General features: G+C 40.6%; 1 protein-coding gene across 5 annotated transcripts in view; it reads right to left on the reverse strand.

Annotated features, from left to right (window-relative positions):
* Positions 1 to 27,560, reverse strand: part of PPP2R3A (protein phosphatase 2 regulatory subunit B''alpha) — a 202,596-nt gene that overhangs the window by 74,841 nt on the left and 100,195 nt on the right. For all 5 annotated transcript variants that reach the window (XM_075546885.1, XM_075546883.1, XM_075546886.1 and 2 more), the window contains one exon: positions 21,476 to 21,578. In XM_075546885.1, coding sequence (XP_075403000.1) covers positions 21,476 to 21,578 — 103 coding nt within the window. The remainder of the gene's footprint in view (positions 1 to 21,475; positions 21,579 to 27,560) is intronic.

Here is a 27,560-nt window from a genome sequence, read left to right on the forward strand (position 1 = left end):
TGTTCCAGCCTTCTTGATGATCCTGAGAGCTTTGGGGTGTACGTTTAGGTGTTTAATCCATCTTGAGGTCATTTTGTACTTGGGGAAAGATACGGGTCTTGTTCCATTCTTCCGTATATGGAAATCCAGTTTGTCCAACAGCATTTGTTGAAGAGGCTTTCTTTTTCTCATTGGATATTTCTAGGAACTTTGTCAGAGATTACTTGCCTATGTCTGGGTTTTCTGTTCTGATCCACTGGTCTCTGTTTCTCTTGTACCAGTACTAGGCTGTTCTAACTATTGTGGCTATGTCATAGGTTTTTAGGTCAGGTGGACCTAGGCCTCCTACTTGGTTCTTCTCTTTAAGAACTTTTTTGCTTATCCCGAGTCTTGCCTGCTTGAGTTATGGGAATTTTTAAAAATATAAATCATTTTTGTGGGGGCTCTTATAACAATCCATACAGCAATTGTATCAAGCATATTTGTACATGTTACCATCATAAAACATTTTAAAAACATTTTCTTTCTATTTGAGCCTGGGATCAGCTCTTCTTTTTTTTTCCCTCCCACCCTCATGAACTCTTGATAAATTATAAATTATCTTACACTGTGCTGTCTCCCTTCACCCACAGTTCTGTTGTTCATCCCCCTCAAGGTGGGTGGATTATATGTTGATAATTGCTATCGGTTCCCCTTTCTCCCTCCACCTTCCCCCTTCCTTCCTGGTTTCGCTACTCCCACTACTGTCCCTGAGGGGTTTATCTGTCCTGGATTCCATGTGTCAAGAGCTCTTATCTGTACCAGTGTATATGTTCCTGTCTAGCCGGATTTGTAAGGTAGAACTGTGGTCATCATAGTGGTGGGGAGGAGGCATTAAAGAATTAGAAGAATGTTGTGTGTTTCATCGTGGCTGACTCATGACCCTTGTGACCCTACTGTGAGGGGATATCCAATTGTCTATCAGGCATCCTCAAACTACGGCCCGCGGGCCACATGCGGCCCACTGAGGACATTTATCTGGCCTGCCCGGTGTTTTTGCTCCATTTGTTTTTTTACTTCAAAATAAGATATGTGCAGTGTGCATAGGAATTTGTTCATAGTTTTTAAAAAAAAACTACAGTCCAGCCCTCTAATAGGTCTGAGGGACAGTGAGCTGGTCCCCTTTTTAAAAAGTTTCAGGACCCCTGGTCTACATATAGGCTTTAGGTCTCCACTTAGGCCCCCCCTTGTTTACCTCTATATATGGTTGTTTGAATAAGTCACTGTATAGCCAAGTAGTTTGAAATTTGGTACGCTAAATTGTGAGTCAGCCGATGTTCATTTTGAGACCCTTTATCCAGAGATTTCTTTTCTAAAGGTAACAGATTCCAGGAGTTAGGTTGTAGTAGCTAGCCCGCTTTAATTAGCCTAAATTTAACCATTTTCTATTAGTCCAAGTGTGACCACTTTGTAACTTTTTGTAATTGCTGACCTGTTGCTGAGTGCTCATAAACTTCCCACCAACCCCTGCCCCCATTTTCTTATTTTTGAGGAAGTTCTTATGAAGCCATGGGTCAAGGCACAGAGAGTAGAGGCACCTAGCATCTGCAGCATAAAAACAATAAGTTGAACAAGTTCCTGTTTCTCCATACAGCATGACACCACCTGCCCCTATGTCTTGTTTACTCCACAATATAAAAACCCCTGTCTGTAATCATTTGGGGTGGCTTAGGAATAGCTAGAACTCTGGCTGCTGGCAAATAAACTTTGTCCTTCTTGACACCTTTTGGCTGAGATCTGATTCTTAACTCGCCACAATATTTGGAGGCCTCAGCAAGATCCCCAGCCCTGTATTGACATCACTCCTCCCAGAGAGGTCCCAGATAGTGAGGAAGAGCGGCGTCACATGAGATGATCACGTCTCCAACCACTGGCCTCTGACTGCTCTGGACGGCGCTTCCAGCTCGGTCTGAGAGGACCGACTTTCACTTGAAATCTGCCTGGTGAGTTGATTTTCTTTATCTTTCCCTTTTAAAAATATGTTATCATTCCATAGTTCAATTCCTGTCATCTCCTACTGTTTGTGTATTGTATTTTCCTTTCTTACCCTTTTAGAGGGTGGTGTGCACGTGTGGGAGGGCTTTATTTGTATCTTTGTTTCTCTACCAGCTCTGCAGTTAGTTGGGTACTGTCTTCAGAGTGTTGGTTTCTGAGTGGTGTTCTTCCCTGTGGTGGTCTCAGGCTTGAGAGCTGCACTTGTTGATTTTCTGCCCATAAAGAACTGGAAAGTACTTTTTGTAATGCTGGTTTTGTTTTTACAGATTCCCTAAATGTTTGTTGGCTTATTTTTCCCTCTTCAGGCACCCCAATAATTCAAATATTGTTTTGCTTCATGGAATCCCACATCATCCTCCGGCTTTTTCACTCTTGCTTTTTTGTTAGATTGTTTCTCTCATTTGCGGAATTCTGCATGGTTATCTTCTGGTTCGCTGATTCAACTTTCCATTCCTTCCATTCGATTGGTGAGATCATTCACCCTTTATTTCTACTACGTCATTCCTTAAATCTTGGATTTCCCTTGTGAAGATTCCAGTATTTCTACTTTTTCATCTGTTTTCAGGATTGAGCCCCAGATTTCTTTTAAGGCCGTAAACAACATTCTCTTGTGTTCTTCTAGCTGGAAATTCAAGGGCTCCTTCTTCTGTGTAAAACATTAGATTTGAGTCATCTTCAGTAACTGACTTTGGTTTCTCTATATTATTTGTGGTAGCTGCTGGTGTTGGCTGTTGTTTGCATGGCATCATGGATGAGGTAAGGTGTATTTGCTTCTGGGATGTGCAGGGTGGGAGGGGCTGCCTCTATTGTTTAGGGGAGGATCAGATATTTGCTGGAAAAGCTATTGTGTGTAGATGAGGGATGGTTATTTGGGTGATTAGGAGGAATAGGATATAGGTGCTTGCAAGTAGGTTTCAATTGGTATTAATCATAAGAAGCCTTCCTGTAAAGTATATTAATTTTTAATGAGTTGTCAAAGAGGTTTATGGGTTATGCAATTTTACTTGGTAAGTTAAAGAAGAATGCGTGTTACTCTCCTTTAGGAAGTAGGGTCTAGAGGTTATGGTGGTTGGGGTAGGTGATATCTTAAATGTACCAGAGTCACCTACCGACCCTGTATATTATGAAGCGAGAATGCCGCCCTTCTGAAGGCCCCTTTATAGTGGATTGCTGTACAACTCAGAACTGAACGCTCTCTATGTGTGGTCCCAGGGTGGAAATAGGCTACTGTAGTGGGTGCCACAGGGAGGAGGGTCTTCCAATTACAAAGCGATCTGTATACGGACAGTGGGTGTCTGGGTTCGTAGGCTACCCAGCCAGGGGCAGGGAAAGCCGCTGAGCAACCTGAAGTACCGAGTTCTGATTACTCTGGTGGGGAAAGGAGCCCTGTGTTTTCTTTCTCAATGATAACAGTAACAAATCTAATAAACTCTCCGAGCCCGCTACGCCATGGGTTCAGCTGTATCTCTGTCTCACTTGGGCTGTGTCTCTCCCTAGACAGCTAGGGTTGCCTATCTGGAGGGCCTAGCAGTTCCCTCTCTATTAGTGGAGTGTGCCGGACTCTGGCAAGGTATTTTCCCTGTTGGAATTCTGTTCTGTAGGCTGCAGTGGTCTCCAGCATCCAAGGCCCCCAGAAGCCTGTGTGACAGACAACCTTGGGATTCCCTAGAGGAGCAGACTGTCCTGGCCCACCTTCCCATGCTGGCAGATCTTCACACCCAGAGGGGAAGGGGAAGAGGGTGGCTGTCGGTGCCCCACTGACCAGGGAGGTAAGGTACAGGGGGCGAGGGGCGATGGGGTGGAGGGGAAGGGTTGGTGCAGTGGGCCTGGGGCATGGTGTGCTGGGTCGGGGAAGGGGATCAATGCATGGGACATTGGGGCTGGGGGAGGGGTGCAGTGTAAGTTGACTTTAATAGACTTAAATCTCTGGTGTTGTGGTCTGTTTAATTCCAATCCATAAGACTTGTATGTGAATGTGGATTGTTAGGCTTACCTCTTGAACAGACTTAAGTCTCTTTTTGGTATCCTGGTAATCTGGTTGAACTCAAGTCTCACAGTGGTTGAGACACCTGTTTAGACTAATTTCTTAAACAGTTAAGTCTTTGTCTGGTAGCATGGTAATTTGTTAGAGTTGGATATGTAGGGAACTCACTTCACATGTTGCCTGAAGCACCTGTTAGGTTGCCTAGGGTGAGAAATGTTTTAACCTCTGAGTGCCTGTTTGAATGTGTGAGTGCTTGTAACCAACCGGTCATACTCTGTTGTTACCTGGCCCGTACAATGCCAGAGGTAGCTACAGAGTGTAGTGGGCTCTATCCTGCAGTTCCATGGTGAAGTCATATGGTGTAACAGTGATCCCTTTCCTCCACAGGGAAGTCATCAGGGCCAGGGTTTATACAGCTACAGCTTAGCCAAGATGCAAGCAATTTCCTGAGAGGGGCGTGGCCAGGCAAGCACCTGTCTGGTCTCCTTGCGAGGCATCCCTACCCTTGTCTGTCTACTCTGTAAAACATTTTAACCCCGGAGTGGCCAAGTATGTGAGATACTGATGTATTTCGCTCAATGGGACCAAATGCCCAGAGTCTGAGTGGGCACCACCTGCCTCATGGCCGAGCCACACTAGCATAATGGTGATTCAACTTCCTTGAATCTGGCTCTGGGTTTGTAGGAGTACACCTTTACCTAAGACAGGCTTCAAACCCAAGAGGGGTACAAGCAGGCAGGTACCTGAATGGTTTTACTTTGTGGAACACCCTATGTCTGTCTGCACCATAAAATGGGTTTACTGGGCATTAGAGTATAAGCAGTCTTGATGTTCTTGTTGTCACTGAGTACTTACATCCCGTCCTTCTGGCTTTAACACTTGGGCTTGTATGAACAGTGCCTAAGGACTGGACTCCCTTTCCAAAGTCCCTTCTTGGACTTTGGTTTATATTATATCCTTTGTGTCACTATTTTATTGTCTATCCAGTGCTTCCCCTAATTGTTTTCTACGCCTATTTCCCAGACTAGATTTCATTCTTCCCTTTTTTGCCTTGTAAAGTAATTAAATTATGATCCAGAGTCATCTTTTCTGCATAGGGTGGATTTTTACCTTTTCGTAGGGACCTCCTCCTGAAGGGGACCTTTATGGATTTGCTCCTGGCAAGTTTACTTTTTATCTCTTGGGTTTTTTTCTCCTTTTGTCATGGGACAAAAATCTTCTAAACCTATTCTCTTAAACTATCTTTAATCCAACTTTTGGGAAGGATTCTCTGAAGATTATAGAGTGCCCACACCAGCCCTGCACTCCTGTTCCCGAGTTCTCGTTCCAATTTCCTTTTCCTTTCTGGCATAGTTCACCTCCCACTGTTGCTACCTTCCTTTCAGGCTCAGCAGACTGCCACTGCCCCACGCTATTTAATCACTATCTGCTAAGTGTTTCTGCTCGGGAGTGTGCAGACCAGCCCGTAATCTTGTGCCAGCAAATGGGCAGTATGAAAATAAAACAAAATACACCTCCCCCCCCCCAAAACCACACTGTTGTCAGTTGGCACAGTGGTACTGCACAGGTCTGGTGCTACCAGAAAGTCAACCAAGCTGCTGACCTGCAAGCTGCCTTTTCCCATGGCTGGTTGTGAAGGTAAAGCTCAGGAGGGTGTAGCTGCAGTGGTGTGCACACGTAATTAACTGGCTGGCCTATTGGCTAAGGGAATGCCTGGTCCCTGTTGGCGGCAGGTAGTGGGGAACCATTTAGGCAGTGGCAAAAATTAGCTGTGTCCTCAGCTGACCACACCTGGGATTATAATGATTCCATTGAAAGGTGGGCATGGGAGAATTTTCTAGTATGTGTCAAAACTGTACTAAAGTCAAGGCAGTAAAAGGCCATCAATTATTTTAAAGTAACAGCCATTAACTAGGATCCTAATAAAAGTCCTGTAAGCTTCTTGGAATGGCTAAGAGAAGCCCCTCACATGAAGGACAAATCATACTAAAGGATAAGTTTCTGACACATACTACATCATTTGAAAGAAGCTCCAGAAGTTAGCTGAAGAGCCTGGAGGAGCTACTCTAGACCAGATGGTTACTATTATCAATGCTACCTTTTACAATAGAGGCAGGGAACATGAGACCCAGGTCCAGGAAAAGCAGAGCTGCTAGGCACGCACAGATACTGGTTGCCATAACTAACCAGCACCCATCTCTTGCCTCTCAGGCTCCAGAGACCCTTGCACAGGATACAAAGTGCTGTATGCGTTGGTGTTTGCCACTGGGCAAAGGAATGTCCTAATAGAAATAGGCCTCCCTGAGGGCCAAGCTATCATTGCAACTAAACTCTGTCCCATGGGGAAGGCCCAAGAGGAGCGTGCTCCACTGGTGAGTCTGCAACTGCGAACTGAAGACTGAAGCATCCCAGCAGTATGGCGCAGCGGCGAGGGCTGCTGTTACTGGTCTGGAACCCTGGTAGCGCACAGATGTGACAAATAAGCCAGTAGATCCCCCCACCCCCCAGTTGGTGCTGTCTATTCTCTCCTAGCCACCTTCCTCAGACTCCAAACAATAAGCTTGGCAGTTAAAATAACTTTCTATCCTACTGTGCTTGCCGACCAGAATCCTCAGGGCAAGTAGAGAGAATCTACATGGAAAACTAACCCTCAGGAAATTGACACAAGAAATTCAGTTGAACTGGAAAGATGCACTGCCAGTAGCTCTAGTACCTCTCAGAATTGCCCACAGCATCCTGCATGTTTACGCCCCTATGAAGTTCTATATGGGCGGCGTTCCTTGTTACAGAGCTGGCTGTAGATGCTGAAATGTCCTTACTACAGCAATATGCCACAAGAGTAGCCCAGTGCCAAGAGGCACTCCCCTCATGTCTTCCTGGAGACAGAATTCTTCTCAAAACTTAGAAGAAGGGCTTCCTTAAATTCCAGCTCCAGCTAATCTAGAAGGATCCCTTCCTAGGAATTCTGTCTACCCCTTACTGCCATTGAAGTTCCAGGACAGAGTATATGGATTCACCATACATGGGGAAAGCTTTGGAAACCACTGGAACTGGCTTCCTCAGACCCAGATAAAATAGTGCAAGGTTAATACACATGGGAACAATCAGATGGCCTTAAGATGGCCCCCTGACTAATTAAAAAATTCATTATCATAAACTCTTAGCATAAACCACAAATACATCCATTGTGTCAAGTACATTTGCAAATGTTGCCATTAAGATGGTTTCTTTAGCACTCTAAGACAGATAAATGTTCTTCAGAAAACCTTTACTCAAATCCACAACAGTCTTCTAGTTCATAAATGCTACCACTTAATTCCCATGTTTAAAGTAAGCTTATAGGTTATGCCTGTCATTCTAGTGTTAAGAATACCTCCCAAAGGTGGGAGAAACCCAGGGACAAGGGAGAGAAATAGGGGACCAATTACAATGACATACACCTTCTCCCCACTCCCCAGGGGGACGAACAACAGCAATGCAGACAAAGGGAGACAGTGGGTGGTATAAGATATGAAAATTATATGATAATTTATAATTTATCAGGGGTCTATGAAGGTGGGTGGGTGGGTGGAAAAAAGAGGAGCTGATACCAAGGGTTTAAATAGAAAAAATAGTTTGAAATTGATGACGGCAACATATGTATAAGTGTGCTTAATATAATTGATGTATGCATTGTTATAAGAGCTCTAAGAGCCCCCAATAAAATGATTTATAAATTAAAAAAGAAAAACTGAACACCCCCCCCCCCAAAAAACCCCACAAAAAATCTCCTGAGATTTTCTTAGAAATTTCCCAGTGTGAGACTATGCCACACTTCCATGGGTGTTGCCATCCATAGCTATTGCCCTAGCCTTACCTAAACTGTTCATCTGCTTTGTCTCTTCCAGAAGTCATCAAATTATGAAGGATACAAGCCAAGATTTCTATCTACAGAAGCACTACTATCTGGATCACCTCAAGCCCATTCAAAGGACCTCTAAGTGGATGGTAACCCCTCCCAAAGGAGCAGGAAGGATATGGACTTAAGCCCCTCTTCCCATAAGTTAGCAGGAAGTAGCCAGAATAACTAATTTCTACCAGTGTGGGGAAGGATAGGCAGAAAGATTAGGAAATGAAAGAGTTGTCTCCACCAAATGCCTATGCTGAACAAAAATTAGCTGGCCATGCCACCTGCCTGATAAAAATAGACAGGCGAACCGTATCCATTGATCCCAGACCTTTGCATGCGTAACTTGTCAGTCCTATTTTGCCCGCAGTAGTACTTGGTTTGCAAAAAGCAGTAGTCTCACATTGCTCATTGAAGGGAAAACATTTTTTTTCTTTAAAAAAAATCATTTTATTGGGGGCTCATACAATCTTACCACAATCCATACATACATACATCGTGTCAAAAACATATGTACATTCATTGCCATCATCATTCTCAAAACATTTGCCTTCTACTTGAGCCCTTAATATCTGCTGCTCATTTCCCCCTCCCTCCCCACTCCCCCCCACTTCATCATTCATAAATTATTATTATTTTGTCATATATTACACTGTCTGACGTCTCCCCCTGCCCTCTTCTCTGCTGTCCCTCCCCCAGGGATGAAGCTATGTGTAGATTCCTGTAATCAGTTCCCCCTTTCTACCCCACATTCTCTCCACCCTCCAGGCATCACCACTCTCATCACTGGTTCTGAAGGAGTCATCTGTCCTGGATTCCCTGTTTTTCCAGCTGCTATCTGTACCAATGTACATCCTCTGGTCTAGCCAGATTTGCAAGGTAGTATTGGGATCATGATAGTGGGGGGGGGGAAGTATTTAAGAACTAGAGGAAAGTTATATGTTTCATCGTTGCTACCCTGCACCCTGCCTGGTTCATCTCCTCCCCACAGCCCCTCAGCAAGGGGTGTCTGGTTGGCTACCTTTGGGCTTTGAGTCTCCACTCTGCATTCACCCACCTTTTCAATGATATGATTTTATGTTCCCTGATGCTTAATACCTGATCCCTTCGACAGTTCGTGGTCACTCAGGCTGGTGTGTTTCTTCCATGTGGGCTTTGTTGCTTCTGAGCTATATGGCCACTTGTTTATCTTTGAGCCTTTAAGATCCCAGACACTGTATCTTTTGATAACTGGGCACCATCTGCTTTCTTCACCACATTTGCTTATGCACACGTTTGGCTTCATTGATCGTATCAGGGAGGTGGGCACCCACTGATACGGTTTTTAGCTCTTTGCTGTCTGATAACTGGTCCCTTCTGCACCTTGTGGTCAGACAGGCTCATTTACTTCTTCCATGTAGGCTTTGATGCTTCTCAGCTAGATGGCCACTTGGAAGGGAAAACATTTTAATGGAGCTTCTGCCACAGTTCAGCTCTACACAACTTACCATCCAAAGCTCAGGGCAGGTAGAAAGGCAAAACAAAACCTTAAAAAGATACTTCAGCCAAGTTGTGTGAAGAACCTAGGCTACCTGAACTGAAATGTTACCTTTGGCACATGGATTCTACCCTTTTGAAATCATGTTTGGTAGACCCGCCCCACTTGTGCTTAGTCTATCAGCAAAACACAATAACATACTTTTGTCCACAAAACTGGCAGCCCTGCAAAAGGGTCCTGTCCAAGGTGTCTTAATGAGTTACCCACTCCCTGCCATTCTTTTAAGCCAGGTGGCCTTATCTTCATGAAGAACTGAAACAAAAATTGTTGCTGGAACCCACCTGAACAGACCCTTGGCAAGTAATTCTAACCCCCCCTACTGATGTCAAAGTTTATGTGTATGGAGGTCAACAAGGTGTCAACTTCATGAGGCCCTTAAACACCCACCCTAAGCCTGTAGCACCTCTTGCAGTCACTCCTTTTTGGGTTTAGTGTAGCTGGTCCACAGCCTTGGGAACTGCTGCCTTGGTTAAGGATGACGCTAATCTAGATCTGCTCTCTAAGACCATAGATGCAGATATTAGCAGCCTTCACTTACTATAGGATTATTAAATCAACAGCTAGATTCTTTAGTTGAAGTAATATTCCAAAATCGTCAAAGATTAAATATATTCATCCTGTCCATATGTGCCACTGAACTAACTGATTTTCAATTCATAGTGAAAGGCACAAAAAAATTGGTTTGAAAACAGGGAAAGGCATCCTTATGATAGGGTGCTTCTATATTGTGAAGACAATAGTACTTAAGTTAATTAAAACATTTTAGTGTAACCACTGTAAAATACCAATACAGTATGTGTCTTCTGTGAAACTAATAGAGCTTACTGATATTCTCATTGGGGCTGCAAAAGTGAGTCATCCTATCAACCGAGTTCTCCCATCTAAACTCGGGGTGTCTTTCTATGTTTCCAGGTATACTTTTGAGTTTTTCAAGAGCACTTAAAAAAGGTTCTTTGTATTAAGTGTCCTATTAGCCCTTTGTCATATAATCAATTTTGACTTAAGGCAGTGGTTCTCAACCTTCCTAACACTGCGACCCTTTTATAAAGTTCCTCTTGTGGTGACTCTCCAACCATAAAATTATTTTCATTGCTATTTTCACCTGCTTTCTACTTGGGCCCTTGGTATAAGCTCTTCATTTCGCCCCTCCCTCCTTGTTTCCTTCTCTCCTCTGAACTCTTGATAATTTATAAATTATTATTGATTATTTTCATTTTATATATAAACTTCAATTTGTTTATTGATTGCTCTGTATATAAAATTTTGAGCTGTTCTCCAGTTTGGGACCACTGCAAATCAAGCTGCTAAGGAACATTTGCACAAGCATTTGTATAAATATGTGCTTGCTTTTTCTTTGGTTGATACTTAGGCGAGGAATGGCGGGAAAAGCATATGTTAAATTTAAGAAATTGTTAGACTGTTTTCTAAAATGGTTGTACCGTTTTACATCCTGACGAGCATATTATGAAACTGTTCATTCCATCACAACATTGCCAAATCCTAAAGTCATTGGATCAATTTTGGCTGTTCTAAAGGAGCTCTGGTGGGTGTAGTTGGTTAAGCATTTGGCTACTAACTAGAAGATCAATGGTTCAAACCCCAAAATCTCTCAGTGGGAAAAAGATGAGGCTCCCATAAAGATTTATAGCCTAGCCAATCCTGTGACAGGCATTCTGTTTTATTTTGTTAATGCTAGTTCAAATTAGGGTGTAGCTCAGAGATATACTATGCCTATTGAAGTTGTGTTGTTTTTTCTGTTTTTATGGTAAACGAAACCCAGGATTAATGAACCCATAGAAACAGCAAGTAGAATAAGGGTTCCGGGGGAAAGGGATATAGTGGTGGTGGGGGGTTGTAAAAGGGAGACGATGTCAAGGGTCCATGTAGAAAAAGAATATCTGGAAACAGATTGTGGTAGCAATTGTACAATTCTACTTAATGTGACTGAACTATGGAATGATACATGTATTAAGTCCCAATTAAATTACAAAGAAAAAGGTTTATTGCCTAGGAAACCCTGCAGAACAGTTCTATTCTGTCCGTGTTTTTTTGACCTTGATGCTAGTGTTTTTTAGTTTTTTAAGTGGTATCTCATTATGGATTTAAATTACATTCCCCTAAAGATAAATGGTATTGAGTATCTTTTTGTGTGACTATTTTTCATCTTTATAACAGTTTTGATAACATATCTGCTTAGATCTTTTCTCCATTAAAAAATTGGATTGATTGTTTTTTTACTGTTGAGCTTTGGGAGTTGTTTTTATACTTTGGATATGAATCCTCTATCAGATATATACCTCATAAATATTTTCTGCTTGTGGCGTTTTTTTAATAGTGATATTGGAGAGTAGAAGTATTAATTTTGATTAAGTCTAATCTGTCAATATTATCTTTTATGCTCTGGTACCATATCCACATTTTTGCTTAACTCAAGGTCAAAAGATATTCTCCTGTTTTTGTTTTTCTTTTCCTACAAGTGTTAATGGATTTAGGTTTTACAGCTAGGGCTATGATCTGTATTTAGTTAATTTCTATTTACGGCATAAACTTTAGGTTATGTCTTGTGGGAGGGGGTGGTTCTTCAGTTTTTCCAGTACTGTTTTTTTTGGTTGGAAAAACAGTATTTTCCCCACTTTGTCAAAATCAATTGTGCCTATATGCATGGATCTGTTTCTGAGCTCTATTCTGTTACACTGATCTGTCTATCTTGATGCCATTATAACATGTCTTCATAATTTAGCTATCATAACCTTTGAAATTGGGCAGTATTTTTCCCCCAAAGTTGTTTTTAGTTATCATAGGTCCTTTACATCTGTCCCTGTCCATATGAATTTAAAACCAGGCTGTTAATGTCTTTTAAAAATTCCTGCTTAGATCTGACTGGGGTTGCATTGACTCTAGAGCTCAATTTGGGGAGAACTGACGTCTTAATAACATTGAGTCTTCTCACCCGTAAATGAGATGCATATTTACATATAGAATCTGAATATGGTCTTGTGTTTAAATGTGAATTTCCAAGTGTTTGTTGGTATGTAGAAATACAAGTGAACTTTGGTATGCTGGTCATGTGTTCTACATGAAATTCAGTAAGCAGAGTTAGCAGTAGCTCACAAGTTTTGATATATTGTTTTCATTTATTTCAAAATACTTTAATACCCTTTTTGAATTCATATTTGACTTATAGGTTATTCAAAAAAGTGTTATTCAGTTACCAAAAATACTTATTGTGATTTAATTCTATTGTCCTAAGAGAAAACCTTTAAATGACTTAAATATTTTGAAATTTATAGATACATATTTTACGGTCCAGAGTGTGGTCTAAATTCTGTGTGTGTGTGTGAGAAGAATGTGTATTCTGTTGGTGAAGTGTAATATACATGTCAATTAGATCACCTTGTTGATAAGGCTATATAAGTGACTGTGCATATTGATATTCTCTCTACTTGTTCTATTCCTTAAGAGCAGTATATGAAAATCTACAACTATAATGGATGATGGGTTTATCTACAGGTCGATCAGATTTTCCATCATGCATTTTGAAGATATATTATTAGATACATAAACATTTAGGATGATGTCTTGATGAACTGATACTTTATCAATATTCTTATATCTTGAAGCGACTTCCTTTGACATTAATACAGACAACCTCATTTCTTTTTGTTTAGTATTAGTACATTGTTGTTGTTAGGTGCTGTCAAGTCAGTTCCAACTCACAGCTCCCCTATGTACATTGTCCAGTCCTGGGCCATCATCACTGTTGTTCTTATGCTTGAGTCCATTATTGCAACCACTGTGTAAATTCATCTTGTCCAAGGTCTTCCTCTTTTTCTCTGCCCCTCTACTTTACCAAGCCTGATGTCCTCCTCCAGGAACTGGTCTCTCCCAATAACATGTCTAAAGTATGTGAGACAACAATCTCACCATCCTCCTTTATAAAGGAGCATTTTGGCTGTACTTCTTCCAAGACAGATTGTTGCTTCTTTTGGCAGTTCACAGTACTTTTAATATTCTTTGCTAGCACCGTAATTCAAATGCATCTCTTTTGGTCTTCCTTCTTTAATGCCCAGCTTTTATATGCATATGATTGGGTCAGGCACACTTTAGTCCTCAAAGAAACATCCTGGCTTTTCAGCAATCTACAAGAGGTTTCGTGTAGCAGATTTACCCAATTCAATGCATTGTTTGATCTCTTGACTTCTGGTTCCATGAGCATTACTTGTAGATGCAAGCAAAACAAAATCCTTTCTGTTCATGATGGTGTTACCCACTGGACCGGTTTTGAGGAGTTTGGTTTTCTCTACATTACAGGTCAGAGATGGAAACACAGGGAATCCAGGGTAGATAAACCCCTCAGGACCAGTGGTGAGAGTGGTGATACTGGGAGGGTGGGGTAGAAAGGGGGAAGCTATTATAAGGATCTACATATAACCCCCTCCCTGGGGGATGGACAACAGAAAAGTCGGTGAAGGGAGATGTCAGACAGTGTAAGACATGACAAAATTTATAAATTATATTGTGAGGAAGGGGGAAACATGAGCTGATACCAAGGGCTCAAGTAGAAAGAAAATGTTTTGAGAATGATGATGACAACAAAGGTACAAATGTTCTAGACACAATGAATGGATGTATGGATTGTGATAAGAGTTGTATGAGCCCCCAATAAAATGATTTTAAAAAGAAATAAAAAGAGCTTATGAACTCACACTGATAATAAACAAATGAAGGGAAAGCCCTCCTTTCAGTAACATGCAATCTAATAAATTTAGAAGGAGTGGTGTAATTAGAAAACTATCAATTGAACCTTCATAGTAAAATAGATTCAAGAAAGAATGATCAAATTATGCTTAAATTATTGGTTGCAACTCTGACAAGGAACAGGATATATATTCCATTTCAAAATATTGCCCTAGTAATTAGTTAGGAAGTATAAAACCAGGCAGGTACCCTCTTAAGTAATCAGTTAACATTACCAATAATAGGACACACTGATGTCATGAGCCTGCCTGTGTCCCCACCCCTTGCCCTCTCACTTTTTTCCTAGGGCACATGTTCATTGTTTGGTTTCATTTAAATGATCATCTAAAAGAGCATACTTGCTTGATTTTATGAGCCAATCTGTCATTTGGTTGAAAGATAAGCCCTGGGAATAGTTTGAGTTCCAAGTTTAAAGGCTATCTATCCATGGTCAAAATTCTCAAAGGTTCTTCTAATCGCAGTATAATCGCTACTGCTCCAGCAAGTTAGGAACTTGAGGGTTTTTTTCCCCCCTTCTATATTTGTCACTGATTCGATCTTGGACGCTATTGGAACAGTAAGTAGGTACCATTTAATTCTCAAGGTAGGTGAGGTCATTGTTCATGTAGACTATTTCAATTTTTGTGTGCAAACAGCACACAGTATGTGGTTTGTGAAACTGCATAATTCTTTGCTCAGTTTTCTATGTGCTCAACATATATTTGTAGTAGTATTTACATGGGTGAGTTATATCCTGTAGACTGGTTTCATCTCTTTGTTTTTGGTTTTTCTCTTTTGTTCTGGATGTGTACAGACCAATAGTTGTATCTTAAATAGCTGATTACAAGACCTGCAGCTGCTACTCACAAGATTATGATCTTTAGGAATTGTATTGTGTCAAGTGACCAAAATGCCTCGTGAGACAAAACCGTAACTTCCCCCCCAAAAGCCTCCAAATCCAGTGACCCAAACCCACGATGATTGGTTATGTCTAGGAAGTACCCACAACTGTGCCCCTATGGGCTTTATTTTATATATGAGTATGCAACACACGTAAACATGGATATACATATGCCTACAGATGTACATAGGCATGTGATTTACTATCCATGTACATGCACACACATCTAGGTAACCACACACATACTTTTAGTTACTACTGTTACGAAATTCTAAGTCTGGCAGCATGTACAAAACTGTGCCTTAGTCTTGTATACTTCTCAATTTTACCATCACTTACTTTGGTCAAGTTGTACTAACTACATCCTTATTTAGTATTCTTTTCCAAAACTAACAAATGTTTACTATTTAGAGAGTGATTCATGCTCTCTCCCTCTCATCTCTGGTAACAACCAGAGAACTCTCCTTTCGGGTTCAACTGTGTCCCTCCCTATCATCTGTTTACATTAGTGAGAGCATGAGTGCGCTTTGTAATGACTTATCTTATTGAGCCTGCTAGCCTCTAGACTCATCCATATTAAAATAGATTCTAAAAAGTCACTATTTCTAGTGGCTTCATAATATTCTATTGTGTGTCTATAAATTAGTATACTTTAAAAAATTGGATTAAAAAACTCATTGTGAATTAGATTTGCAGAGCAGATCATGGTTTTACATGCAACAAAATATATATAACTAAAACTCATCCCTTCCAATCTCCTCAGGGTACCACTTTCCCCAAGTTTCCCGTTTCCATTCCTCCTTTCCTAACCTTTTGAACTTTGGCCTTGAATAAATGCTACTTTAAAAATTTTAAATGCTTGTTATTCTAACATGGGGGTGGGTTCAGACATCAAAGGTGCCTAAGGACTACATTCCTAAGGGCCACACCAATCTCTATCCGACCAGTAAGCTTAGTCTCTTCTATGATTTTAAGTTTGGGCCTTACTTTTTCAGAATAGCTTCAGAGTGATAGAAAAAACTGAGAAGATAGTACAGAGCATTCCCAGATGCCTCACAACCAGTTTTCCTGTTTTGAACATCTTGTATTAGTATGGCATGCTTTGTTAGATAATAAACCAATATTATTACTATCCATATGTATATTCAGATTTCCAGTTTTTACCTAATGTCTTTTTTTAATGTTCCAGGATACTATCTAAACTAATAGAGCATTGTATTTAGTTGTCATGTCTCTTTGGGCTCTTCTTGGCTCTGAGAGTCTCTCAGACATGCCTTGTTTTTGCTGACCTTGATAGTTCTAAGGAGTCTTGGTCAGGTACTTTGTAGTCTCATATTGGAAAGAAGCTGCTTAAGAAAACTAGATATTTAGACATGAAATTAAGAATGCTAATGAGCAATTTAGTAGTCCAAAAGGAATGTTTTAAATACTGATCACAGATATAAATAATTCGCATTGGAAGATCCAGTTAGAAATATCTTCCAGTAGTCTCTGAGTTGGAGAGCTTTTTTAAAATTTTAAATTCAACACTGGACTTTAAAAATGTATTTTGATTCTCTCACAAAGTCATAAATATGACTAGTAATGATCTAAGTTTCTCCTTTTAAAAAATAATTTTATCGGGGGCTCGTACAACTCTTATCACCATCCATACATCCATCCATTGTGTCAAGCACATGTGTACATTTGTTGCCATTATCATTCTCAAAACATATGCTTTCTACTTCAGCCCTTGGTATCAGCTCATTTTCCTCCCTCCCTCACGAGCCCTTGATAATTTATAAATTATTCCTATTTTTTCATGTCTTACATTGTTCCATGTCTCCCTTTACCCACTTTTCTGTTGTCCGTCCCCCAGGGAGGGGGTTCTATGTAGATCAATGTGATTGGTTGCCCCTTTCTTCCCAACTTTCCCCTTCCCTTCCTGGTATCACTACTCTCAATATTAGTCCTGAGGGGGTTTATCTGTCCTGGATTATCTGTGTGTCCATCTCTGATCTGTACCAGTGTACATCCTCTGGTCTAGCCAGATTTGTAAGGTAGAATTGGGATCATGATAGTGGTGGGGAAGAAGTATTAAAGAACTAGAAGGAAAGTTGTATATTGATTTCATCAGTGCTACACTGCACCCTGACTGGCTCATCTCCTCCCTGACGCCTTTCTGTTAGGGGATGTCCAGTTGCCTACAGATGGGCTTTGGGTCTCCACTCCACACTCCCCCTCATTCACCATGCTATGATTTTTTGTTCTTTGATGCCTGATACCTGATCCTATCGACACCTCGTGGTCACATAGGCTGGTGTGCTTCTTCCATGTGGGTTTTGTTGCTTCTCAGCTAAATGGCCACTTGTTTATTTCCAAGCCTTTAAGACACCAGATGCTATTATATCTTTTGATAGCGGGGCACCATAAACTTTCTTCACCACATTGCTTATACAACCTTTTTGTTTTTAGTGGTTTTGTGGGGAAGGTGAGCATCACAGAATGCCAGTTTAATAGAACAAAGTGTTCTTGCACTGAGAGAGTACTACAGTAGAGACCCAATGTCCATCTGCTACCTTAATACTAAACCTACAAAAATATGCACACAGATCTATTTCCTCATTGTCATATATAAATATATTTACATATGCACATGCCTGTATTTAGACCTTTATAAATGCCCTTTGCCTCCTAGTTCTTATTTCCTTTTACTTTCCTCTTGTCCCACTATCATGTTCAGCCTTCATTTGGGTTTCAGTAATTCCTCTCAGTTACATTGCCCTTGATCAAGCTCTACCAAGCCACCTACACCCTCCTCACCATCAATTTTGGATCACTTGTTCCCTTGTCCCTGGGTTTGTTAACACCCACTTCCTTTCCCCTGCTTCCCCCTCTCCCATGTCCCACCTGGAACCATTGGTCCCTGTTGTTTTCTCCTCCAAATTGTTTATACCTCCTATTTTACCTAGATAGACCAGCAGAGATAATAATAAGCACAAAAAACAAGATAGAGCAAAACAAAGAGAGCTTTAAAAAAAAAGCTTATAATGGTTCATGAGTCCAGCTAGGCAAGTGCTTATGAGTTCTGCATTTAAAATTACAAGGCACAGAGTAACAAAATTCAATGAGCCTCCCGAACTCCTTCTGATTCTTCCCGCAAGTATAGTGAGCAGAAAGCCTACCAGCTACTTGAACAGGAGAAAGAAGAAAAGAAAAAAACAAGAGGGAAAAAGATGTGAGGGCAGAGGACACAGGAGAACCAGTGCACATTAGATGACCTCTCTGGGCAAGAAAAAAGAAAGAGAAGCCTGTAGTTGCCAATAGCAGCAGAACCCTGCTCCCTGGCAACACCACCAGGGCAGCCCTGAAACCAAACGGATATAGCAGTGTGCTGTTTCTAGATGATGGGGCAGTAGCCTCCCCAAGGATCCAGGAGCCTGGTGCCTGGCACAGAAGCATCAAAGACCTTTGGGTCTGAAGGGTTCTCAGCCAGGGATGAGTATGTCCCAGCAGCAACCCTCAACCCTCACGCCTGGACACTGTCGAAAACCTCAGAACTTGGGCACAGCTCCAGGCTGAGAGAATCCCAGGAAGATCTGAGGTTAAAAAATTCCCACAACTTGGTGGATGAGGTCTAAAATCAGAAAATTCAAGTGAGCTATAGAAAGATTAAAAAAAACAAAAACCTTTGCTTTAGTCTTTATATATTTGACGGCAAGTTGTAAATATTACTACAAAATCATAGAAACCTTTATTAAACAAAAATAAAGTATCAAACTATTGTTTCTTAACATGTCCTCAATCTATATACTTCGGAAAGCAGTGTTTTCATCTCTTTTTACCCTTCCTTGAATTCTGTGTTCAACTTATACGAAGTCAAAATGCCAATTTTGGCATCCTCGACGGATTCAAAATTTGCTTTTTGAATGTTCTTTGAGTTAGCAGATCAAAAAGAAGTCTGTAGGGGCAAGAAAAGGTTGTATGGCAGAGGAGATAACGGTTCTCAACAAAATTCCTATAGGACAAGAATGAACAAGTACACTACTGTGATTTTAAAAACTTCTTGGCACAACACTACTGGCCTTTTCTCACTAATGCAGTTTTCAATTTTCTGAAAACATCTTCCTAATAGACTCCCGTAATTGTCTCCTGTGCCTTGAGAAAACGTATCAACATCACCCATTTTGAAGTCCCCAAAAGTTACTCTAATTATTGAAACTGACTTCTCTACCTTGAATTTCATTGACCAAGCAGATGCCCCCAGAAGCCATTGTTCTGCCTGGACCTTGTTCTCTGGATTGTATTGTTAAACTCAAGACTCATCCCCAGTTACCATTTGTTGCCTATTGGCACCTATGGAGCCAAAAGTTTGCTCAGGCCAAGATGCTTGTTTGAATTGGAACATGCCACACCATGAGAGATCCCAACGTTAGCAGCGATCATGACTCTACTGTTCTGCCAATCTCTGGGCTTCAGCCACAGGTTCCCCATTTGTCAGGACTGACAGTCTTCTCCTTCTTGGCTCATTGTTGAGGTTTTCTCACCACCTTCCTTAAAATGCTTCATAGAAAAGTTTGCTTTATGTGGGGTACCCTTCCTGTAAGTTGGTTGCAAAGCTTCAGTGATCTTGGAAAATGTCCACTGGATTCTTGTTAAAAAAAAAAAAAGATGACCTCAAAATTATTATTTAATTTTTAATGGAAAAATAGCCTTTTGTTTGTTTTTGAAGGTGCCTTAATGAGACTAACACAAGTCTATTACTGAGAGAACTTGCTTGTAGCCATGTACTGACCAGAAATTTTAATTACACAGATCAGATAAACCACTAGATATGAAGCCTGTTCAGTTTCACAGCAACATGCAAGCTAGAAAAGTCATGACTTCCCGTAAGGTGCACTGGCTGAGAGTCAAATTTGGTTCTCTGGCATGGGAAGGGGGCCACCACTGCCTGCTATCATGCCCACTAGGCTGGTTATTATCAGTAAATGGAAAGAAACAAATGTTCGTGAGGTTGTGAAGAAATTGGAACACTCATCCATTGCTGGTGAGAATGAAAAATAATGCAGCCACTGTTTTTTTGCTCTTAAAAAAAAATTAAACCCTATTTCACTCCAAAATATAACAGCTTAAAGAACTGAAAGCAGGATTCAAATAGATACTTACACATTAATGTTCATTGCCGCATTATTCACAATAGTGAAAAGGCAGAAACAACTCAAGTATTCATCAACAGATAAATGGATAAACAAAACAGGATATCCAGACAATGGAATATTTATTTACTCACCAAGAGAACTACAGTTCTGAAACATGCTACATTGTGGGTGAACCTTGAAAGCATGTAATGTGATGTGAAATAAGCCAGAATACACAATGACAAATACTGTATGAACCTATTTATAGAACAGGCAAATGGACAGAGACAGAGCTTATTAGTGGTTACCAGGAGCCGGGTGAGGAGTTAATGGGAGTTACTACTTAGGGGATAAATGAGTTTTTGCTTTGGGCGATAAAAACATTTGACAATGGGTAGTGATGATGGAGAAGATAATTAAAGGCACATGACACTTATTTGTAAATGTAAAAAGGTTTAAAGTGGCAATGTTTCATATACATATTTCACCACAATAAAACCAAAGAATCAAGGCTACTAATAGGGCTCTTGGGTGGCAAAACAGTTAAGTGGTTGACTGAAAGTTTATGGTTTGCGTTCACTCTGAAGTGTCTCCGAAGAAAGGCCTGATGATTGACTTCCAAAAAACGAGCCATTCATTGAAAACCCTATGAGGTCACCATGGGGCCGAGTTGACTTAATGTCAACTCTTTTTTTTTTTAACACGGTACTAATATAAATGACTCATTTGGGCTAAAATCTGATAGAGATTGGGATGACTGAGCAGAATTATATGGCTGTATCCTAAATGTTCCAAGGCTAGAGTCCTTTAATCATTTTGGTGTCCTTTTTTAAAAAAAGTTTTAATTTCTCCACAACTACCTTTATGCTCTAGCAGCAACTGTCTTTGTGTATCTATCTCACTGTGCTTGATTCCAGTTATATTCTCTGTTCCTCCTGCTTAATTTCTGCCTCAAATATACCTGGCATTGGAAAACTAGAAAAACAAGCATTTCAGAAATATGCTTAAGTGAAGAGTCAACCCATAGGCACCGCGGTAGTGCAGAATCCAGGCTTGCTGAGTGGTTCTGGTGTTTTATGCCAGCATTGTTCAGATTACCTTTTCAAATTCTCAAGCGTTCCAGTGATTGCTATGGGTGGGCAAAGGCAAGGTCTACCCCTGCTTAACTGAGAACAGACCTGTTTGTTCTGTGTTACACTATGGATTTTATGTAGGGCTTCACAAAAAATAGGACTTAGCTTCTCAAACAAGTTTCAAAATCACTCCTCAGAACCCATTTTCAAAAGAAAACTGAAATTACCTGAAGTAAAGGGATGAAATCCTCTTGTTCTAGAGAGCTGTGGTTGGGTTTGGCTAGAAGAAAGATGAACTTAGAAGCATCATCATGATGGTTAGTCAGCAGCCTATAAAAAAAGAGAGCAACTTCTTAGCAAGACTGGCTACTTGGAACAATGACTGCAATGTCAATGCCTAGTAATTGTCACCCTGATCTGAAGGCCTAATTACTTAAAGAATCAAGTGGTCTCTTTTTCAAAGATTTAAAGTTTTTCCATGTCAGATTTTGTCAAAGAGATTTCTTACTACAACATCAGTAACAAGATGGTCTATTAATTCTGTCCAATGATTTGGGGGCTGAGCTCATAGTAAACGGAACTACTGCAGGTCAAATATGCCTTATCAAAATACACTTGTGAAACACGTAAGTCTACAGTTAAAATAGTAATGGAATTCTTGGAAGAAAATGTCTCTCATAGAGGAGACAACCATCCAGGAAGCAGAGAAAACACTAAGTAGATTTCCCCCCCCCCAATAAAAAAATGCATCAGGACAGATAGTAGTCAAATTATCCAACTTTTCAAGGAGGTTGAGAGAAAAGGAAAGACTGTTCAAGGAAAAGAGACTCAACAACACACTAAAAAAAGACTGGACCCAAATTAGAAAGTTCCTGGAAATTAATTGGAATAACACAACATACTAAAATCTATGGGATACAACAAAAGTGGTTATCAGAGGTCACACTTTATGGCAATTAATGGACACATGAAAAAGAGGAAAGAATCATGTTCAGCACCTTAGCATGACACCTTCAACAACTATAGCAAAAGAACAGAAATCATAAAAAGCACAGAAATAAATGAACTGGAAAACAAAAACAATGGGAAAAAATTAAAGCAAAAAATTGGTTCTTTGAAAGCAATAAAATCAACAAACCGCTAGCAAAGTTAAACGAAAAGAAGGAACAGACAACAATATATCAAATTAGGGGTGAAATGGGAAGTCACACAAACCCAAATGAAATAAGATTAATAACGCAGTATGACAATAAATTGTATTCCCTGTAACCGAGAGGAATAACTGAAACCCTAATGAAGGCTGAACATGATAGTGGGACAAGAGGAAAGTAAAAGGAAATAGAGCAAAGAGCTAGAGGTAAAGGGTATTACATTTACTGAGATCTAAATACAGGCATGTGCACATGTAAATATATTTATATATGACAATGAGGAAATAGATCTATGTGCATATATTTATAGGTTTAGTATTAAAGTAGCAGATGGACATTGGGCCTTCACTCAAGTACTCCCTCAATACAAGAACACTTTGTTCTATTAAACTGGCATTCCATATGCTCACATTCCCAACACAATCACTGAAGACAAAGTGGGTGCATAAGCAAATGTCGTGTAGAAAGCATATGGTGCCTGGCTATCAAAAGATATAGTGTCTGGAGTCTTAAATGCTTGACAATAAACAAGCAACAAAGCCCACATTTAAGAAGCACACCAGCCTGTGTGACCAAGAGGTGTCGATAGGATCAGGTATCAGGCTTCAAAGAACAAAAAATCTATCATTGTGTGCTCACCTCCCTGATATGATTGCTGAAGACAAATGGGTGCATAAGCAAATGTGGCGAAGAAAGCTGATGGTGTCCGGCTATCGAAAGAGATAGCATCTGGGGTCTTAAAGGCTTGAAGGTAAACAAGCGGCCATATAGCTCAGAAGCAACAAAGCCCACACGGAAGAAGCACACCAGTCTGTGTGATCACGAGGTTTCGAAGGGATCAGTTATCAGGCATCAAAGAACAAAAAATCCTATCATTGTGAATGAGGGGGAGTGCCTAGTGGAGACTCAAAGCCCATCTGTAGGCAATTTGACATCCTCTTACAGAAGGGTCTCAGGGAGGAGCTGAGCTAGTAGGGTGCAGTGTAACAACGATGAAAAATACAACTTTCCTCTAGTTCCTAAATGGTTCCTCCCCCCCACTGTCATGATCCCAATTCCACCTTACAAATCTGGCTAGACCAGAGGATCTACACTGGTACAGATAGGAAATGGAAACACAGGGAATCCAGGGCGGATGATCCCTTCAGGACCAACCAGTGGTAAGAGTGGCGATACTGAGAAGGTGGGTTGTAGAGGGGGAAACCGATTACAAGGATGTACATATTACCTCCTTCCTGGGGGACGGACAACAGAAAAGTGGGTGAAGGGAGACATTTGACCGTGCAAGATATGACAAAATAATAATTTATAAATTATCTAGGGTTCATGAGGGAGAGGGAAATGAGCTGATGCCAGGGGCTTAAGTGGAGAGCAAATGTTTTGAGAATGATGAAGGCAATGAATATACAAATGTGCTTTACACAATTGATGTATGTATGGATTGTGATAAGAGTTATAAGAGGCCCTAATAAAATGATTGGATAAAAAAAAGATTGTATCCCAACATATTCAATAATCTGGATGACATGGGCAAATATCTGGAAAAACACTCCATATTAATTCATATGAACATTGAGAACTCTGAACATATGCATAACAAAAGAAGAAATAGATAAGATCATAAAGAAACTCCTAACAAGCAGAAATCAATTGGATTCTTATATACCAGTGATGAGAATACCAAAAAGATATCAAGAAATTATGATTCACAATTACCACACAATAGCTAAAATATCTAGGAATAAACCTAACAAAAAAAACCCAGAACACCCGTGCAAATAAAACTACAGAACATTACAAAAACCAAAAGGGGAAGTAGGCTGGATAAATAATCTGGAAGACAAAACAATGGGTCTAATGGTTCCTGGGGGACATGGAAGATGAGAAGGTGGGGGGAAGGAAGTGGTGTTAACAAACCCAAGGACAAGGGAACAAGTGATCCAAATGCAATGGCAAGGAGGGTGTAAGAGGCCTGGTAGGGCCTGATCAAGGGCAATATAACAGAGGAATTACTGAAACCCAAATGAAGGCTGAACATGATAGTGGGACAAGAGGAAAGTAAAAGGCAATAAAGGAATGAACTAGGAGGCAAAGGGCATTGTAGAGGTCTAAATACAGCCACGTACATACGTAAATAATTTATATATGATAGGGAAATAGATCTATGTGCATATATTTATAGGTTTAGTATTAGGTAGCAGATGCATATTGAGCCTCCACTCAAGTACTCTCTCAATGCAAGGACACTTTGTTGTATTAAACTGGCGTTCTATGACGTTCACCTTCCTGACACCATCTCTGAAGACAAATAGGTGCGTAAACAAATGTGAAGAAAGCTGATGGTGCCTGGTTATCAAAAGATATAGTGCTTGGAGTCTTAAAGGCTTGAAGGTAAACAAGTGGCCATCTAGCATAGAAGCAACAAAGCCTACATGGAAGAAGCACACCAGCATGTGTGATCACGAGGTATTGATGGGATCAGTTAGCAGACACCAAAGAACAAAAATCATTGTTTGCTCTCCTTCCCCAAACAAACGCTGAAGACAAATGTGTGCATAAGTGAGGTGAAGAGGCTATTGGTGCCCAGCTATTGATATATATATATATACCATCTGGGGTCTTAAAGTCTTGAAGGTAAGCAGCCATCTAGCTCAGAAGCAACAAAACCTACATAGAAGAAGCACACCAGCCTGTGTGATCATGAGGGGTTGAAGGGACCAGGTACCAAGCACCAAAGAACAAAAAATATCATGAGGGAGATCACCGGAAGACTTATTTCCTATATGTGATACTAATCACTCCTTTGACCTCAGATTATATGATTTAGTCTTTCAGTGACTGATGGTGTGCTTCTTCCATGTGGATTTAGTTGACATCTTAGACAAGCCTTTAAGATGCCAGATGCTATTTTATCTGGTAGCCAGGCACCATCTACTTTTTTTTTTTGTGCCACATTTGCTAAAGCACCCATATCTTCTATGTTCCCTTCCTGAGGTTGAATACCAAGTAGGGCTATAATGTAAGAAGTAATTGTTTTTAAGTTGGAGCTAGGATTTAATGTGTGCCCCAAACCCGTTCCTGGGTTTATATTTGGTTTTGTTTTTTCTCTGCCTTTGGCTGCCTTTCAAACCTCCTTGTTGATTTATGGTAGAGAGTCTCATCAATCATCCTGTTGGGGCATAACGATCTTCCATTTGAATATTGTCTTTGATTAGCCTCTGTTACTAGTGTTTTAAAGCCCTGGTAAGAGAGGGATATTGGGTAAATGTAAGCTAACACCTTTTCACTGTACCTGAATTATTCATTTTCAATCCTTTCTGAATCTTATTCAGAATCAATCCTTTTGTGGCTGGACACTATTTATGCAAACAATGTGGGTTAACTGTAAGGGAAATTTACAGTAATAATCACTGAGAATGCCAGTCACAAGTTTGCTGGAATAGTACATATCTTAATACAGCCATTGATGTAGCAAAACCATGCTTGTCTACCTACCAACAGTTCACCAATCTTGGTACAGCTGTCTTCTGCTTCCTTAGACACCATTTTCTGACTTAAGTCCAAAAGTTACAAATGTGTCTGGGTTAGAGTCCAGTTTACACACTGGGGTTTCCACAATGGATCTCACTGATACAGCCTCTGGATCATGCCATGTGCCTTGAAGATCCAGGATTCAGTGTCCCAATGTTCCATGGCACCCGGCCTAGGTCCCCAACACGCACCCAAAAGCTCAGGTCAGTGTGGCCCATTCAGTGCATATCACTAAAGAAACTCGCCACTAGTGTCCCCATAAGCATTTTTGGTCATTCTTCCCCCAAACTGGAGGTTGGTCCTCCTGTTTTCCTACCAACAGACATATACTTGTATTACCCCTGACATATTGGCTCCCTTTCTCCTCTCCTGACTTGTTTTCCCATCAGTATCTCTTACCTCTCTGGTAGAGCTAGCTACCTGCCCAGGGGCCCTCATCATAGATTTACATAGCAGCCACTCCATAAACATCCCCTTCCCCTTCCCGGACCATTTGATCCCAGCTGATGTGAGGTGCCCTCTAGCAAAGCGAACTTCAAACTATTTACCTAGAGTGGATGGTGTATGGCTCATTGGCACTGGTCAGGCTCTCTACTAGGCTCTCTGGCCCCACTGGCCAGCAGACTGGATGCTCCACAATCTTGAGTTTGTGCCCATTCTGCCGCTTGTTCCTACAGCAGCCCTTTTGTGATTGACTAACTTCACTCAGCATAATATCCTCCAGATCCCTCCATGTTTTGAGATTTTTCATAATTTCCTTTTTTTATCTTTTAGGGATACATAGTATACCACTGTGTGTATATATGAGTTGTTTTGTTTTTTTTTTTAAATCAAATCTTATACTGATGGGAATTTAGGCTGTTTCCAACTTGTTGCTATTATGAACTGTGCTGCAATGAACATGGGAGAATATATGTCTGTTCAGGATCGGTTTCATATTCCTTTTGGGTATATGCCCAGTTATTGCTGGGTCATACAATACTTCAATTGCCATCTGTTTTAGGAATCACCATATCGCCTTCCATAGTGGCTGTGCATATTTACAAGGCCACCAGCAGTGGATAAAAGTTCAATCACACCACACTCTCTCCAACATTTGCGGTTCAGGTTTTTTTAAATTGGGCTACAGTTATGGGTGTCAGATGCTATCTCATGGCGGTTTTATTTGCATCTTTTGATGGCTAGTGCATGGGAGCATTTCTCCTTATGATGCTTTTTTCCCCCTCTTATGTTTAATAGCCATTTGAGTGTCATCCTTTGTGACTCATCTGTTCAGGTTTTTGCCCACTGTCTCCGAGGGGTATTAATTTTCTTGCTGTAGATTTGTAATATACTGTAGATTTTAGTAATTAGTCCCTTGTCAGCTATGTCTTTACTAAGCAGCATTTCCAAACATGTGAGTTCTCTTTCTAGGAGTCTCTGCCAATCCTGAGCCTCTTCCCTCTCCACAAGAAGCTTGTACTCAGTATTTTTCCCATTTCTTTAAAATAATATGCTGGAATTTGGATTGAGTTTACAGATAGACATTTTCATAATATTGAGTCTTCCTGTCCATGAATGTGGGATATTCTTCCATTTGTATAGATCCCTTTTGGTTTCTTTTTCTTTTTTAAATCATTTTATTGGGAGC

Source organism: Tenrec ecaudatus, chromosome 4 (assembly GCF_050624435.1).
Source record: "Tenrec ecaudatus isolate mTenEca1 chromosome 4, mTenEca1.hap1, whole genome shotgun sequence".
NCBI classification, from domain to species: domain Eukaryota; kingdom Metazoa; phylum Chordata; class Mammalia; order Afrosoricida; family Tenrecidae; genus Tenrec; species Tenrec ecaudatus.